Consider the following 17,252-nt stretch of genomic DNA (forward strand, 5'->3'; position numbering starts at 1 on the left):
GGCTCTTCTTCTTTCTTCCATCTTCAAAATTAACTTGGCTACCATCGCGCTTTGGCCAGTACAAGCACTCATGCAGAAACCTTCAGGCCAGGATATCTCTCTCCAATGGATAACTTGATCGATTATCTTTATTCATCACATTCACGATCTATTCCTATCTGCCGAGGAGCACAGCCTCATCGGCCCCCCAATGACCTGACAAGCCACTGTCTCCACTCTCTTGACATCAGTGGCTAGTAGACAGAACGACGACTGACGAGCGTGAGCTCACTACTGAGTTGATGACCTTCCCGCATGGCTCGTCACTCTGTCCCTAATAGATCACTCACCGCACCCGGAACCCATTGACTGCTGCCTGTTAACTGTTTCTATCCCTTGCAGCTTTCCCATTCTGGCTCTCCTGGGCTCCTCTTCTCCGCTAGCGACTCTCTATTACCAGTTACCCATGATGCTACCACTGTCGCATCATCAACCATGCCCCGAGTACTGACGCCGAGCTGGGGCCGTCCTAGGCCCGGCCAGAAACGTCGATATTCTGCCCGGCCGTTCTACTGGACTCTTTTGGCGTTTACAAGTCTCGCAGTCTTGAAATGGGGTCTTGGTTGCCTCAAAGCGAGCCCTCCTACGCAGCTCATAACACGCAGTTGGCAATTGGCTACTCCCACTACTCATCGGGTTGTCGCACGGGATAATGAACTGGAGGTATGGCCTGTCTATCTTTTTGATCACATTCTTCCCCCTCTTTCCCGGGGGTTCTACAAGTCTAGTCCCTATCATATTTTAACGATGCTCACATGTTTTATTTGCCTTGGTTTTTTTTAGTGCCGTCTTGTTCGTGATGCTAAAGATCAATGCTCCTTTGTCCGCCTAAACTGTCCGGATCATGAAGATGGGTTTTTTTCCTATCTTCAATTCTATTATTGCACTATCGCAGATGCCAAACCACTTGCATTCGCTACCATCATTTTGTGGCTGTCTCTGCTCTTCAGCACCATTGGAATTGCCGCTAGCGACTTTCTGTGTATTGACTTGAGCACATTGGCTAGCTTTCTCGGACTGAGCGAAAGCTTGACTGGCGTCACTTTCCTGGCGTTTGGGAATGGAAGCCCCGATGTCTTCTCCACGTTCGCTGCCATGAGGTCCAACAGTGGAAGTTTGGCTATTGGTGAACTACTCGGGGCTGCAAGTTTCATCACATCTGTGGTCGCGGGGTCGATGGCGCTGGTTCGCCCATTCAAGGTTGCACGGAGAAGCTTTGTTCGAGACGTGGGGTATTTCATCGTGGCTGTCAGCTTTAGTATGTTGCTATTAGCTGACGGTCGCCTTCATGTCTGGGAAGCTGCCACCATGGTTGGTCTGTATTGCTTCTATGTGGGTCTGGTCGTGGTCTGGCACTGGTACATCGTGCGGAAACGCCGAGTCTATGAGAGGAATTTAGCGGCACGGTCACATTTCCATATCCCAGACAATCAGGAATTAGAGATCGAGGAAGTTGAAGAGGATGACCCGGGAGTGGCATCCGAGTCAACAAGTCTCCTTCGCGCTGTCGACTTTGATTCTTTGGAAAGGGCCGGTGTGCCTGCTTGGCAGGACGGAGACGAGGATGACGAGACCCGCAACCGCTACCTGGCCGAAATACGAGACAACATGCATGTTATCCGCCCTTCTGCACGCAGGCGCAACACATTGAATCCAATCAGACCTAGTCTTGTCGGCGCCTTGGAGTTTCAGTCGGTGCTTTCTTCCTTGCAGCGATCACGAAGCACACACCAAAACGTCCCGATCCACCTACCAAGATATTCGGATAACCGCGACTATGAAACACAGGGCCCGTCACACATGCACGACAACATGTCAGTCGCATCCCATCCGAGGGATAACAGATCGTCCGCGGCAGATCATCTCTCACCATACGGCGCAAGTGGACCGGGACGTATTCGGGCTGTGTCTGCAAACGACGCCGCCGGGCTGAAGCTGGATACCAGCGTGCTTGATCCTTCCATGACACGGCCCGTTGTCACAGTTAGTCGACCCACGGGCGATGGTTCAAACACACAACTGGCTCATCAGGCCGACCCTCACCCAGATTTAACACTTTCGATACCAGAGTCGGGGCATCGGTCACCAAATTTAAGCCCCGTGGTAGGGGACCGGCCTCGTACGCCCCCTACTTTACTTGCACCTTCGAATGCTTTCCAGTCTCCAAACTATCAGACAGAAACACAGCATTCGCAATCCCCCCTTCCGCTGTCCCCGCGAGGAACCTCATTATCGCCCGGTAACTCTGCTCCGACGAGTCCATTTCCTGCCTTTGATATATCAGGCTCTGCGCCTTCTCGACCCCCGAGTATACGCTTGCCCGCTGCTTCGAGCCCCACAGAATCACTTCAAATTCACGAAGGTCTCGGGGATGGACGTCCTCGTCGTCGAATCCAAACCAAATGGCGGTCTTGGTGGGCAGCATTGCCCATTCGGACAGTTGTCTCCACGCTATTCCCCACCCTAGATGGATGGAAAGCTAAAACATTTTGGGAGCGACTGTTGGGAATCGCGGCAGCGCCCAGTGTATTGCTGTTGACCATAACTCTGCCTGTAATCGAACCTGTACAAACTCAGACGTCGACAGGTCCAGTCACTGTTGTCGTATCTCCAGCGGACGACGAGAGTTCTACAGCCCCTCTCGTGAGACTTCCAGATGATAGCCCACTAATCCACGCTATTGATCAGGAGGACACCACCAATGAGGCAACACACCAGAACAGTAAAACACAGTCGCCATATGATCGGCGACGGTGGGACTCTGAACTGCCCGCCGTTCAACAACAGCAAGACACATCATCCGTCTCTACCAAAGAAAGCTGTCAATGGCTTGTCTGGATACAGCTTTTCACTGGCCCTTTCTTTGTGACTTTAATATCTTGGACAGCCATGGACTCTGAACTCAAACTTCGCAATTTATTACTACCGTTTCTGTGTTCCCTCCTTTTTTCTCTTGTCTGTCTCACATGCCTCCTCTTGAGCACGCGGCGCAATGGCCACTCGCAAATTCCCAACACATGGCGCCCTTTCCTAGCCTTACTCGGATTCATGGTCGCCATATTCTGGATTGCAACTATAGCCACAGAAGTTGTTAGCCTCCTTAAGACAGTGGGGGTCATTTTGAATATCAGCGATTCTCTCCTCGGGCTGACCGTGTTCGCTTTTGGGAATTCCCTAGGCGATCTGGTTGCGGACATCACCGTTGCACGCCTTGGGTATCCGGTGATGGCCCTTAGTGCCTGTTTCGGTGGGCCAATGTTAAATATCCTTCTGGGAATCGGATTGGGTGGTCTATATATGACTGTGAATGCAAGCCCAGACTCGATTATTGCAACTGGGGGGTCTTACGAGATCGCCATTTCGAACGTTCTGATAATCAGCGGTGCAACGCTGTTGGTTACCCTTGTGGGATTGTTGATTGTCATTCCTCTAAATAAGTGGAGGATGGATAGAAAGATTGGCTGGGGTCTGGTTATCTTGTGGTGCGTCAGCACCTTGGCTAACGTCATTGCTGAACTTGTAACTTGAGCTGTTTCTGGATTGTGATACTTATTTTTCTTTCCTATTGCTTTTTTTATCTTATCTTTTTGCTTATCTTGGCTGGCACCATCTTCACTTTAGCTTTGCTCTCTATTGCTTTATATCTATATCTTTGTCTATCTTCTCTTCTTTCCGCTTTCCTGTCTGAATCCGAATGCTCGTGATAGAACGTCAGTTTCTGGATATATATTGCAAGGATTAAGATATATAGTATAATATTAGTAAAGGACGAGTACATGGATTCTGTGCAATCATGGAATAAAACCGCCTCTGGAATATTATTTGAAAAGATTCTTTCTACATAAAGAAAATGGCGACACCTCGATAGGCGAAATACAACAAGATTGAACTTAGAGAAGATGTGCAGATAAAAATAAAAACATATATTATGGACGCAGTTACATTATCTGTTGGCAAGCTACTGTCGCCGACAGTGGGAGCGTTCGCTGCTAATCGAAGGCCACGATGGAGTCTTTTAACCCAGCACCCGACCTGCCGACGAGCTAGAACTCCGGTCGTTTGTCTGAACCTTCTTTAGTCCCATTCCTGCCTGAATGGAAGCTAGCAAGGCACCGCGATCACTTGGGCCCCCGCGGGGAGGAGCTGGCGGAGGAGGTGGGGGAGCTGGTGGAGCTCCCGGAGGAGGCGGTGGAGGGGGCGCTCCAAAGTCACCCGCCGGAGCGGGAGCTGGTGGTGGCGGAGGGGGAGGCGGCGGGGCGCCAGGGGCGGAAAGTGGTTCGGTTTCCAGTTCAGGCACCACTGGGGTATCCTGCACAGGGGTGGACGATTTGGAAGGAGACTTATCATCCATGGCAGAGAGGGGTCGCGGAGGTGCCATAGTACCGAACAGGATGCTAGCAAGTTGCTTTGCGCTACCGCCGCCTGCCCGTTCGTCCTCATCGTCAGAGGAGTCGCCGAATTCCGAGCCTGCCGCGGACCAATCATCATCATCTTCAGGACGCGCTCGAGACTTCCGCTCCAATGGACCTGGTGCGGTGAATGCTGGCTTGGCAGTCTCTTGCTGCTGGGTCAGACGGTGGAAAGGGTTGGTAGACGGAGCGTCGGCTTTGGGGGAGGTGACAGCGGCCTGGCCGTCGGCGGGCTGGTTTATCTTCTTGAAATAGGGGTTCTTTGATTCAGCGTCCGCGTTCAGGGCTGCCGGTCCAGCGCGGCCACTGGATGGAGAGCTAGCAGGGCTAGGAACGTCCTGGGCTGTTGGCTCGGTAGTGGCCGGGGGAGAGGAAGCGTTTGCCGTGTTGAGAACTTGACTCTGTGTCGGTGTGCTGTCCTGTGGCGTAACGTTGGCCGGACCCTCATCGTCGGAAGAACTTTGCTCTTCCATAGCTTCCAGTTCCAATTGAAGCTGTCGCTCTCGCTCTCGAGCCATTTCAAGTTCAGCTTGATGGGCCGCAAGCTTAGATTCCTGATCTTTTGCCTGTCGACTAGCCTCCTCCTTTCGACGTTTCTCTTCCTGCTTTTTAATCTTGCCCTGTTGGACCTGTTCTTGCAGTGCACGTAGACGGGCTTCCTGTGCCTGCTTTTCTCTTTCATACTCTTCTTCTCGTTGTTTGGCTTCGATTCTAGACGCGCAACGTAGTGTAAGTACGCAATCATCGGGAGCCGAGGAGCAGACATGGTTCAATGTTGGGGGGTAGAAATAATTTTCGTCACTTACTCAAGTTGCTTCCTCTCGTCCTCTTGCGCCTGTTGTTCCTCTCTGAGAGCCTGTTCCTGGGCGAATTGATCCGTTTTGGTCGGTTCTTCCGCTGGCTTCTTCGCGTCAGCCTGTCCCGCACTGTCGGTGCGAACTCGCCGCGAAGGCGGCGCCGGAGGAGGCTTTTTGCCAGCTGGTTTGGCGGATTGCGATGCTGGGCCCTGCTGCTCTTCGGCCAGGCGACGCTGCCGTTCCTGCTCTCGCTTCGCATCCTCTTCTTCGGCTTTTCGCAGCCGTTCTTCGCGCTCCTTCTTTTCGCGTTCTTGACGTTGAGGAAGGGTCTCCGCCGAATCATTGCTGTGGGGTTTCAGGCCAGCGGCCGCCATCCGTTCGGCGATGCGCTTTTGCGCACGTTCTCTGGCTGCGGCCACTCGGTCTTCATGTGTAGACCCGGGCAACGATGCCGGAGAGCTGGTAGATGGCGGAGGGGAGGGGCGAACAGCTCCAGCACTACCACCGGGCGATTCATAATGAGGAGACGATTGTTCCTGCACTGGGAATGACCTCGATGTTCTGCAGATTGTTGTTAGCATCTATCATACGCACGAGGGAAGAAAGGGCACGGGCAGGGCTCGGCAGTCAACTTACTCCTCCTTGCGAACTGATGCAGTCCGGCTGCCACGCTTCAAGTCATAGATGAAGTCACGGACGATATCCTCCACGCCTAGCGCATCTTCCCATCGGCGTCGTTCGTGCTCGCGAGTCGAGTTTTCCCCTTCATCTTTGAGGCTGTCCTCAAGGCCGCGAGCGAAATCTTTGACGCTGTCCTCCACATCACGCGTCATGGCATCGTTCTTCTCTCTGGCCGCCTTGATGTTTGCACTCTCAGCTTCGAGACGCCGAGCAGCTGCTCCATCATCGTCTTGCGAGGCAGGTGGCGGTCTTCCGGCAAGCTCGGCAGCGCGAGCCTGCATCCTAGCACGGGCGCGAGCTTTAATGCGGTCGGCCTCCGTCACCGTGCCACCGGGGCCAGTACCAACAATATTCGATGCACTGCTGGGGTGCGCCTTCGCATCCTTCAAGCGGAACAGCTCCAGTTTAGTCTCGGCAATCTCCCGCTCAACCCTACGGACCTCGGAAGCAATCTGAGGAACTTGATCCTCGAAAGTCTGTAGTTGGCGTCGCAGAGTTCGTCGTTCAGCCCCATTGTCGAGGTTCCGGAAGGAGGCATTTGGGTGAGTGTCGATTTCGTCCTGGACGCGTCGAGTTCTGTCCATCAAGCTCTCTGCTTCGCGGCGGTCCCTACGATCCATAGCATCGTCTTCTTCGGCACGATTTTCATCCTGGAAATCCACCGCGTCAAGCATAATCTGAGTCTCACGGATCTTTTTCTTCAATTGCTCGGAAGACAGTTCTTCCTCCGATGCCTGAGACGAGGCGGCGGGTGATGGAGTGCGAGCGTTGTTACCGACGCGACGGCGAGCACTAGAGCGGTAGCCAGAGGCAGCTTCGTCATTGTTTTTGAAAAGCGTAGCATCTTTGCGACCAAAGCCAGGCGACGACGTGCCGCCACGAAAAGAGTGCTCCTTGAGATAGCTTACGCCAGTCTTCTGCGGCTGCAAGAACGCGCCCGAAGCTTTACGGGACTCGGCATCTTGCGAAAGCATGGATTTGACCGTTCCGATGGAGTCGTTCAGATTCCTTGTCGAGGGAGGGACAAGTTCCGGCGGTAGGCGATTTGGTACCGGGTATCCGTTGAGCTTCCGGTAGATCAAGTGCATACCAACGGCGAACTCATCCATGTTCAGCCGACCCCTGTTGTGCGGGTCCGCCAATGTCCAAATTCGCTCCAAATCCTGGCGATCCAAGCCACTCTGGCCCATAATTTCAATAGCAGTGTCACCACCAATGAAGCCCTTGTGGAACCCATCCCACGCTCGGAACAGGTCGTCGTAGATTTTCTTTTCCTCCTTCGTGATGGCCCAAGGGATATGGGCATTTCCCGAAAGTCCGACTGCAGAAAACCCGCCTTCGCGGCCTGGTTGAGGCATGAGTTGCTGCTTGAGAGCTTCAATGTTGGGCAGGCCGGTCGCCGGTGCATTGACAAACCCCCATTGGCCAGGGATACCGGTAGGCTGCGCGACCAGGCCCTGTACGCCCCCGGTTTGTGCGGGGCTAAGTCCGGATCCGAAACCCGTAGGCATCGGCGGCATCGGCGGGCGAGGGCCGGTATAGCCAGTCGCTTGCGGATTGGACATGAGCCCCGTGGGCTGCGGCTGGAGGGTCTGTGACTGAGTCTGTGCGGGAAATCCAGTCGCTTGGGGCGTGAGGCCCGAATTTTGGCCAGAGAAGGCGGCCTGGGTGGACAGGAAGTTATTCGCCTGGGGGAATCCCGTAGGCTGAGCCGTGAGTTGATTCAGAAGCTGCGAATTCGTTGGCTGTTGTGGCTGCGGTTGCTGAGGAGCTGGAGGAGCCGATTTGTTCTCAAGCAGTGGCGCCTCGAAACTCGGGGCATTCGTCCGGGAGACAGGCTCCGGTTGCGTATCGGGGACCGTGAACGAGATGATATCCACCATACTGGACACTTCGTTTTTTATTTTCTCCGGGAGAGCGTCGGGCAGCTCCCTGCCTGTGATTCGCAAGTTGCACAGATACATAGCCAGTGCAAACTCCGGGAAGAACAGCTGGCCTGACTTAGTAGAGTCGGACAAGACCCTGGGACCATCAGCATCGAGGGGGCAAGGTAACCATCTTCTCCCCAGGTACTCACCATATCTTCGACAGGTCCCTGCCCGCGAGCCTTGACCGCAGGAGTAGCTCCTTGGCCTTATCGCCTGCAGTGTGTTGAAATGTCAGGACACTCTGCTTGACTAACCAAGCCGGGGAGGGAGGAATCCTACTAACCGCTCATTGTCTGGTTATCTCCAACGGCCGACTTGAACAGTTGCTCGAATTTAGCCTGATCTTGGGCGGTGATGAATGAGAGGCGGATGTTGGGAATCTTGTTGCCCGAGGATTTAGGGGGCGGCGGGGGAGCCGCGCCGTTCCCATCTCGAAATGAGTCGGCTATCGCTGAAGAGGTCTGAAAGCCCGGACGGAGAGGGAGACCGGTATTTGACGGCGCCTGAAACTGGGGAGTTTGAGCCTGGCCAGGGTAGCCTGTAAATTGGGGTTGCTGCGGAATCGGAGGTTGTAAGCCCGGCTGGTGTGCTTGCTGGGCAGCGGCGCCAGGGAAGCCGGTGAATTGCGGTTGCAGCTGTCCCACGGGGAAACTGGTTGGTTGAGGTTGTAGCTGCGAGCCAGGCATTTGAGATCCATAACCAGTAGGCTGAGGAGCAAAGCCCGGCTGCTGCTGGCCGGTCGGAAATGGCGAGTATTGCTGCTGTTGCTGCTGCTGCATGAAAGGTGGCTGCTGTCCGCGAGCGCTGTTGGCGCCGCCGAGGAAGGAATTTGACGAGGAATACATTACCACAATGGCACTGACATCAAGCAAAGAATGCTAGATCCAGGCATTGACGAAGCGACGGACAGAAGGAGAAGCCAGGCGACCGGAAGCAAATGGGGAAAGGAGACGAGAGGTTGCCTTGGGAGTTCAGGAGGGAGGATGACGGCAGACGCCAGGCACGCGGAGCCACGCTAAACCCTCCCGGTCGCCTGCTGAGTCAGCACCCACAGGAACCTTGCGATGGTAACTACTCCGTATATTACTTTACTTCTCGAAAGAATCTCATTGTACTATCTTCCCCCGGAGAGATATACCCGAAATTATATGACTGCAAACCGACTGGGATTCCAGGAGTCCCAGGTATCCGAATACGTACAGGCCAGAGCAAATTAAAACCACACCGAGATTGGACAAGAATAACGAAAACGAGGAACAAGAAAGAAAGAGCCAGCTCATATCCATACTCGAAGCAAGATGAAAGGGGTATGGGATTTTTCGAAGAATCAGAAAGGAAGAAGACGCATGGCCAGCTGCGCCCAATGCTGCAGGCAAGACACTGCCTAAATCCCGTCCGCAGCCCCGTTCTGCTGCTGCTGACTTGCTCCCACCATCTTCCGTAGTTCGTACTCCTTGGTAAACTCGCGAGAAAGAATTCCCAAGTCTCGAACCAGCTCGTGACAGGCGGTCACTACGGCCTCCTTGGGAGCGATTTCACCGTCGGTTTGCACGCGCAGTTCAAATTTGGGAACTAAAGGGTGGGGAACCTGTAGCTCACTGGTTATTTACAATGGACCCCCGCTATAGAGCACTCGCACGCGTGGCGTAACGTACCTTGTAGGCTGCAAAGAGAACGTGGGCGCTCTGCAACAGACGAGCGCGGATCAAATTACCCAGGGTGTGGTCCTCTTTATTAAAAGTGAAAATGGCTGAAGATGGAATACCTGTGAAAATAATTCAGTAAGAGCGAAGACAGAAAGTCAGGAGAATAGGGACGTACGGGTGTCAATTTCCATCTCCACTTTGCTTTCGCCATTGGCGAGCACGAAGGACTCGTAGCTATAGTCGGGGACGGATCAGCACCGTGCCATATCCTGTCATATCCACGAACGCGTTGAAGGGACTGAGAGGGATATTGGGGGGGGGGAAGAAAGACAAGAAAAAAAGAAAACAAGTGATCATGGAGCTGGAACAGGGCAGACCTGGGCTGCTGGTCATGCGACACCCTGACAGTAGACTGGCAACCATTACGAGTAATGCCGCAGGCGTTTCGCCAGCGTGCGAAGGCCGTCTCCGGTGGGAGCAATGGCTCTTTACGTGGACTCATATTGGAAGGGCTCAGAAGCATCGACAGGGGACAAGAACACGAGCAGAACACGACAAGCCACTGAGTGGAGGGAGGAGGGGGTAAATGGTAGTAGCCAAGGAAAAGAGGAAAGGGCGTGAGACAGAATGGTTCAACAGTAGCACCAGAGTCTGTTTTTCCCGGAGCCCTCTCTTTCCCTTTCGGGCAACCTACCCCAAGCTGCGTCTTTGCATTCATCTCCAAGCCCTGGGAGAGAAAGAGAGAAGCAGATAGACAGAGAGGTAGGGGAGGGAGATGAAAACGATAAATGATAATGAAAACAGAACATAATTGAGGCCACAGAGAGAGCAAACAGACAGAAAGAGTGTCACTGATCTTACCGGTCTGGTGCGTTCATTGTGTTCCAATTTAGCTAGGTGATATCCAAGAGATTTAAGATAATATATATGTAGCGCAGGAGCTGGTGGCTGGGAATCTCAAGGCAGTGTGATCTCTTAAATTCTTGCAGATCGTTCTCTTTAACTGGATTGTTCCTTTGTGTGAGAAAAGTTCAGACTCGATCCAGCCAGATGACCGGAAAGATAAGGAATATTGCTGGAAAGAAATGAAATAGGGATTAATAATAGTCAGGATCTACACATCCAAAAAAGAATCGTGGACAACAACGTGCGTGTGGCGCGTCTAGACTGGTAAAACGAAGGGTGGTGAGGGTTGACGGCGAGGTTCTTTGATGCCGGGCGATATCTATGGATGGATTCTTGCCGCACCCCGTGACCCTCACGTGATTCACCCGCATCGTCATAGTTCATCCTGCCCGCTATTGACTCCTACTACTCTTACCATCACTGCTACATTCACTAACTACTATTAGGGTTACTTATTGGTTACTTTAGTTGATTTACCTAGTATAATCAGAACAATGCCTTCATCAGCATCAGCACCTGCCCCAGCATCTTCATCTTCATCATCTTTCCACACCTCCTGGCAGTCTACCTATCCTTGGACCGAGACCCCGCTTGTAGCATCGGCTCCTATGCTTAACATCGCTATGCCTTCGCTCGCCGTGTCGGTCTCGTCCGCCGGGGGCATAGGGTTTCTCGCTGCAGGGTACGACGTTTCCAACTTAGAGCGCAACCTCCAGGAGGCAGTGCATCTCGTAGAACGGACAGACACACCGATCCGATCAGTTTTTCATAGCACCGGCACTCTACCCATCGGGGTCGGTTTTCTTACGTGGGGCGCGGACCTCGAAATGTCGGTTGTCACTATCAAGCGATATAGGCCGTGCGCCGTGTGGCTCTTTGGCCCTCAGACCCATCCCTCAGACCTGATTCCTTGGGTGAACGGAGTGCGCGCCGCCACCTACGGAAGGACCAAGGTCTGGATTCAGGTGGGCTCGGTCGCGGAAGCGGCGGCCGCGGCAGAGGCCCTCCGTCCGGATGTACTGGTCGTTCAGGGCGCGGACGCTGGTGGTCATGGTCTGGCCCATTCAGCTTCCGTCCTCACCCTAGTCCCTGAGGTATGCGACGCCCTCAAAGAACGCCGGAAGAGTGAGATCGCCGTGGTGGCGGCGGGCGGGATCGCCGACGGGCGAGGTATCGCTGCCTCTTTGGCTTTGGGCTCGACTGGAGTCGTCATGGGCACGCGCTTCTTGGCTTCGGTGGAGGCGAGTATCGCCCGGGGCTACCAGGACGAGATCCTGCGAGCGTCCGACGGAGGGGTCAGCACTGTCCGTTCTACGGTATACGATCGGGTGAGAGGGATCAAGGGCTGGCCGAGAAGATATGATGGGCGCGGCGTAATCAATCGAAGCTACACAGATGCTACGGAATGTGGCATGAATGATGAAGAGAACCGCAGTTTGTATAAAGGAGAGTTGGAGAAGGGCGATTCGGGATGGGGTCCGCGGGGGCGGTTGACCACCTACGCCGGCAGTGGAGTTGGGCTTGTAAAAGCGACGCTGCCCGCGGCAAAGATCCTGGATCAAGTACGACTGGAGGCAAGGGACGCGATTCAACGACTTGCAGGGTCATGACGCCGATTCGACCCCGGCGGGGAGGAAAGCAAAGAATTCAGAGAGCACGTAAGTTCAATGAATGGAGAGATTCCTGGTGGCCTCACGAGGCTTGTTCGTATATTATACTTTATCATATACCTACCCAATACAACATGAAAATAATTCGGACACAATATACAACCGCTGAGCTCTGAAATCTGATAATGGACAAAAAAAAAAGGGGAGGGGGTGGGAAATGAAGAGCCGGGGGGAGATAAGAAGAGGGCAAAGAAACAATGAAGGAAAACGCCAGCCTTGCACAACTCCATGCCTTTGCTCAAGTCGGACAAGTCAATGGGTAGAAACATTCATGATGCAGTTCAAATCTTCAGATGCCAAACTGACGTACCCCAAAATAAAGGGAGTGAGGGAGGAAGGGAGAAAGAAGAACGAAATAGATATAGCGGAAAGATGATCAAGTACATAGGGCAGATAAGATATCAAGAGAGCAAATCGCCAAAGCTCGGTCTAGAGCTGGAAAGTGCATGCGAGAAGGGGAAAAACCTCAGTGAACAAGACGCGGATCTAAATCATCTATGAACGAGTTAATGCACTGTGTTCAATAAGTCACCAAGACTCGACGTCTCCTTTTTGGATTTCCAATTGCTTCGTTTATTTTCTCGTTTCTTCATCATTTCGGCCCACCCTTCGTCGTCATCTTCATCGTCTTGCGCAATGCCATTGCCGGGTCCACGAGCCAGTGCGGATTTTCCGCCGTTGGAAATAGGACGGGGAGTAGGCTTGGGCATCTGTGGAGCGGCCGGGGAGGCGATGGAGACGGAAGATCTCTGGTTCTCGTCGTTCCAGGGCTTGGAGGCAAGAGGATAGGCTGCCGAGGTAGTGTCCGGTTGGAGGGTAGACACTGGACGATAGCGAGGCGCCAGTCCTACATTACTTCGCTCCGACGGCGCGATTGATGGCGCATAGCCTTGTCCCGCCGGGGTACTCGGTCGGTTCGCTCCGGACGCATACGGCATCGCCGAAGCGTTCAACCGGGATGACGCGTTAGGATCAAGAAGGCTGAAAGTTCTCTGATCGCCGCCAAATGCGGGCGGCATAAGATTGTTGGGCCCTGCGGATGGCATCGAAGACGGTCTTATGGTAGGGGAGGCCGCTACTGTAGGGAGGCCGCCTGGCGGCATCGGCATCGGCATCGGCATCCCCTGCTGGGGTGGTGGACCTTGTCCACCTTGCATGTGAATCATTTGCTGCATCCATTGCATCTGCATCTGCATCATACTAGACATTTGCTGAGAAAGTTGTATCTGAGCTTGCTCCGTGGCAGTAACTTGCTGGGGGGCAGACACATTGGGTGGGTTCAGACTCATCATGGTATAAGGCCTCGGAATACCATTAGGATGGGTTGTGACCGAAGGCATCGCAGCATTGAAGTCATGCATAGCCTGGGTGTTTGGGCTTCTTCGCCTCATCGCCCTCGCCCGCTCTTCGGTGGCAATCACGCCGATTAAGCCTCCGGGAGGCAATCCAGGCGGGGGACCAGCGGGAGCTGGAGGTCCTCCGTAAACGGAACCAGCGCCTCCTCCGAAGGCCAGGGACTCTCGATTAGACGAATTCACCAAGCCCGCTCCATAGTAGGGGTCTCGGGGTAAGTTCCGAGCGAAGACAGGCAGGCTACTGCGATTGCCGGAATCGTTCTCCGCGACCGATCCGGGAGACGATATGTAGGGCTGGTGGAACGACGCCCGTAGATTTGGGATCGAGCTCGACATTGCAAGGCGACTGGGCGGGCGGTTCCTATTTGGAAACCCATGCGCGGCTAGGATTCCCAAGGGAACCTCCTCGTCCTCGTCGCCTTCGCTACTCTTCCCGCTTCCTGACCTGTTCCCCTGGGTGAAGGGCGCGGTAAGATTTGGTGCACTATTGCTTGCCCGGTCCATTTCCGGCCGCAGAGACGGCGCCGGAGATTGCTGGCCCGTCACCTTCATCATCTGCTGCCGATAGACGGAAAGATGAGCTTCTTGCTTTCGCCGTTGCTTCTCTGCTTCCCGATTCTTCTCGTTCTCGTCCTCTTCGTCAAAATCACTTTCTTCGGAGTCCTCGCTCTTCGAAGCGTCGCTCTTCGACCGTCGGAGCTCCTGCTGCTGTCGGTAATGCTCAAATTGGGAGGGGGTCATGACTTTGTTGGTGGATGGCATCGGCGGTGGCTGAGTATTCTCGTATTGCACAGCCAACCGTGCATGGGCCGCAATAGAAGAGTCGAGGTGATCGTCGTTCAGGCCCGGAGACTTGTGCGCTGGAGGTTGCAGAGGCGGAGGTGTGAGCCGGTCCGGCTGGCTCGTCTTGTTGGTGAACAGCGGAGTCTCGTTCTCTGCATCCGAGTCCTCATGGTCAGATGCGAAAGGCAATTGGGAGCTTCGCCTGCTTGTGTAAAGAGATGACATGATTAATTTGGCATCTTCGTCCTCAACGGGCGTTGAATCCCTCTTGCTAGGGTACAAGACACTCCTTCGTAGGCCTTTCTCTGCTGCACCTTCCGGCTTTTCAAGGGAACGATGAGTCGTCGTGGTGATGGGCGCTGCGTTGGAGAGAGGTAGGGATTTCCGTCGCCCGTCCCGGTATGGGATAAACCCCGAATAGGTTGCCGGAGGTTCTTCGTGCGGCGAATCAACCGCGGCCAAAAGGCCCTCCTCCGAGTGTCGGCTACCCCATGAGTACGGCGAGGGTTCGACTTCTTTCGACCGATCCGTGTTTATAGGGGCGGGGCGCTGCACCTTTTCGTCCTTGCGGAACCCTGTTTCAGGGGGAGTAGAGGAGTACTGGTAACGAGCATCGTTAGTTGACCCTAGAAGCGTGCGGCGGTTTGTGTCGAGGTGTCCTACCGTATCCACTGAGCCGTTCCGTGACGATTCCTGGGCAACGTTTCCTCGTTTCCCCATATCGTCAAACATATTGTGAAACTCGTCCCCAATATGACCAATCTGCAGTTCCGTGTCCGGGAGTTTTGGTGGGGTTGCGGTGCTGCTCGTGCTGTTGGTCATTGCCCTGTTCCGCGAAGGACCAGGAGTAGACTGTTGCGGGGGAGGTGCCGATGACTTTGAAAATCTCCCACCAAAAGAAAAGGTCCGGCCGGCTGCCCGCAACGCACCGGAAATGGGAGGTATCGGTATATCGTAGAGGTTTCGTGAATGTGGCGATGAGTTGTCCGATTGAAGCGGTCCGTCCGTTGAGCGACGTTTCGGCGACGAATGGTCGTAGACGCCCCTATTACCACCACTAGGATTAGTTGATCTGGTCTAATAAGACATACCAATAGAAGAAGGGGACGGGGGAGGGCCGTACAATTGTCTTTGCGGATGATTCAGGGGTGTGGCAAAGATGTTGTTGTCCTGCTCTTCCGTAGGTGAATCTAGAGGTTGTCCCGAGCTCAGTCTTTTCGACAAAAGATTGCCATCGCTCATAGATTTCTTATCGACGGAAGGACGTTCGAAGACTCGAAAGGACGACTGAGGAGGTGTTTCTACCTCTTCTAGGGCATTACCAGACGATTTCCGTCGGGTAAAGCCTTTGGGGAGTTTGATTGGCATCGGTGCTAGTGAACCCGGAACCACTTTCAAAGAAGGAAATTAGTGAGCTATACCAGCTCCTCAATCTCCGTGTAGCTTCAAAAAAAAAAAAAATAGAAAAAAAAAAGCGGGCAAAAAAAATAAAAAAAGAACCAGGGCCCCCTTTCCGAAGTAGGTGCGTTTTTCGTTTGAGTCGTCGCCCATAAACACAAGGCCACGGGTGGAGGAGGGGTGTGTATGGGTTGGGCTAGTGGTTCTGGGCCAGCGTTCCGAAACCACTCGAATCTCAGGAGTCGGGTGGGGCCTTGATCAATAGGATGCCCAGAATGAAGCGAGTGTCACGGGCGGGCAGAGACAGAGACAGCTGAGAGTCAAAGAGGCGTTCGGTGGTGGGTTTCTCGGCTTCATTAAGGGGCGGCTGAGGAGAATGAGAGGTGACTGGGGTGGGAATGAGCGAGGTGGCCAGAAGCTTCTGCTCACGGGCGCTCCGTAATGGGAGATATGCGCGTAGTATGTATAGTGGTAATAGTAGTATAAGATAAATCCGATCGATCAAATCCGTCACGGCCGGTCAAATTCTCACCTTACAGGCGGTGGGGCTGGGGAGAGACAAAATGATTATTCTTAGACTCTTGGAGTCGTTAAGTGTGGGAAAATGTAAACAGAACCGGAGATAGGGGGACAGGTGAAAGGAATGAGAGGAAGAGAGCGAGAAGGATAAAACGATAATAATAGTTGGGGGAAAAAGGAAAGGGAAGGAATAATTATCAACATTAAAAATAACAATGAAAGGCGAAGGGGGAAAAACCAAAAGTCCAAAAACAAATAATTAAAAAAAATTGGAGGGCCGACTAGTTGACTGTTGACCCAACTTAGTTCTCCGTATGACTACTATGACTACTACTCCTCTGGCTATGAATCTTCCGTATATCAGATGGCCCGAGAGAGAACGAACCAACCCTTCCCAAAGAAAATTGGAACCAAAAATTTTCCAAATTCAATTCAATCCATCCATCCATAAAAAGATTAGAAGGGAAAAAAGTCTCGGACGGCCTTGCACTGTGCAGGGTGGAGCAGTCCAAATATAGTACCTCCTCAGGTAGCCGTACGGGCGGACCGTGAAGGACTCTAGGTACTCAGTACGGAGTATGGTATGTCCAGAATTCCAGATGAAGCGAGAATCGTCTAGGGAGAAGGGAGAAAGGGGCTACTATTATTAATTTATTATTCTGATGATGATGGTGGTGATTATTATTATTGTACGAGTACGGCGTGTCTAGGAGGAGGTACGTGGTTACTATGTATATTATTTATTACCTGTCAAACCCAGAGTGTCTTGGGTAAATCAAGCAGAAGCAGACCGATAAATGATCAGTCCCCTTCGCGCCACCCATCAGGGGCAAAAAAACTCAAATGGACCGACGAGTGGCCACCTTTTCTTTCTTTCACTCTTCTCTTTCTCTTTTTTTCTCCCTCACTTTCTTTTCCCTTCCTTTCCTCCCCTCCCCTTCTTCCTTTCTCCCTCTCTCTCTTTCTTCCTTTCTCCCTCTCTCTCTTTCTTCCTTTTGTACTCCGCAGTTTTAATGGCAATCTCCCTTTGAGTCTTTTGAAATGGTTGGACCAAGAAAGAATCTTACGATTGTCCGACCGAATAAGTGGAGCCGGAAGCTGCTGATCGCTCCGGCTGTCCT

At 53.2% G+C, this 17,252-nt stretch overlaps 5 protein-coding genes across 5 annotated transcripts; 2 read left to right on the forward strand and 3 right to left on the reverse strand.

The window, feature by feature from the left end:
* Positions 1-474: 474 nt before the first annotated feature.
* Positions 475-3,567, forward strand: KD926_005730 (sodium/calcium exchanger protein; the record flags this gene model as incomplete). Its single annotated transcript, XM_053098914.1, has 2 exons — positions 475-702; positions 823-3,567. 2 exons carry the CDS (start codon positions 475-477, stop codon positions 3,565-3,567), a joined length of 2,973 nt encoding a protein of 990 aa, XP_052957211.1.
* Positions 3,568-4,054: 487 nt separating this feature from the next.
* Positions 4,055-8,699, reverse strand: pan1 (actin cytoskeleton-regulatory complex protein PAN1; the record flags this gene model as incomplete). The annotated part of the gene is made up of 5 exons (XM_053098915.1): positions 4,055-5,159; positions 5,255-5,806; positions 5,882-7,948; positions 8,004-8,067; positions 8,138-8,699. The coding sequence occupies 5 exons, from the start codon at positions 8,697-8,699 to the stop codon at positions 4,055-4,057; spliced, it is 4,350 nt and encodes a 1,449-aa protein (XP_052957212.1).
* A 539-nt stretch (positions 8,700-9,238) lies between these two features.
* Positions 9,239-10,023, reverse strand: KD926_005732 (DNA-directed RNA polymerase II core subunit RPB11; the record flags this gene model as incomplete). Its single annotated transcript, XM_053098917.1, has 4 exons — positions 9,239-9,442; positions 9,510-9,619; positions 9,676-9,734; positions 9,878-10,023. The coding sequence occupies 4 exons, from the start codon at positions 10,021-10,023 to the stop codon at positions 9,239-9,241; spliced, it is 519 nt and encodes a 172-aa protein (XP_052957213.1).
* Positions 10,024-10,900: 877 nt separating this feature from the next.
* On the forward strand, positions 10,901-12,016 carry KD926_005733 (nitronate monooxygenase; the record flags this gene model as incomplete). Its single annotated transcript, XM_053098918.1, has 1 exon — positions 10,901-12,016. The coding sequence occupies one exon, from the start codon at positions 10,901-10,903 to the stop codon at positions 12,014-12,016; it is 1,116 nt and encodes a 371-aa protein (XP_052957214.1).
* A 566-nt stretch (positions 12,017-12,582) lies between these two features.
* Positions 12,583-15,582, reverse strand: KD926_005734 (uncharacterized protein; the record flags this gene model as incomplete). The annotated part of the gene is made up of 2 exons (XM_053098919.1): positions 12,583-15,271; positions 15,338-15,582. The coding sequence occupies 2 exons, from the start codon at positions 15,580-15,582 to the stop codon at positions 12,583-12,585; spliced, it is 2,934 nt and encodes a 977-aa protein (XP_052957215.1).
* Between the last annotated feature and the right edge of the window lie 1,670 nt (positions 15,583-17,252).

This window comes from Aspergillus affinis, assembly GCF_023601865.1.
Source record: "Aspergillus affinis strain CMG 70 chromosome Unknown NODE_29_length_302309_cov_84_903329, whole genome shotgun sequence".
NCBI lineage: Eukaryota > Fungi > Ascomycota > Eurotiomycetes > Eurotiales > Aspergillaceae > Aspergillus > Aspergillus affinis.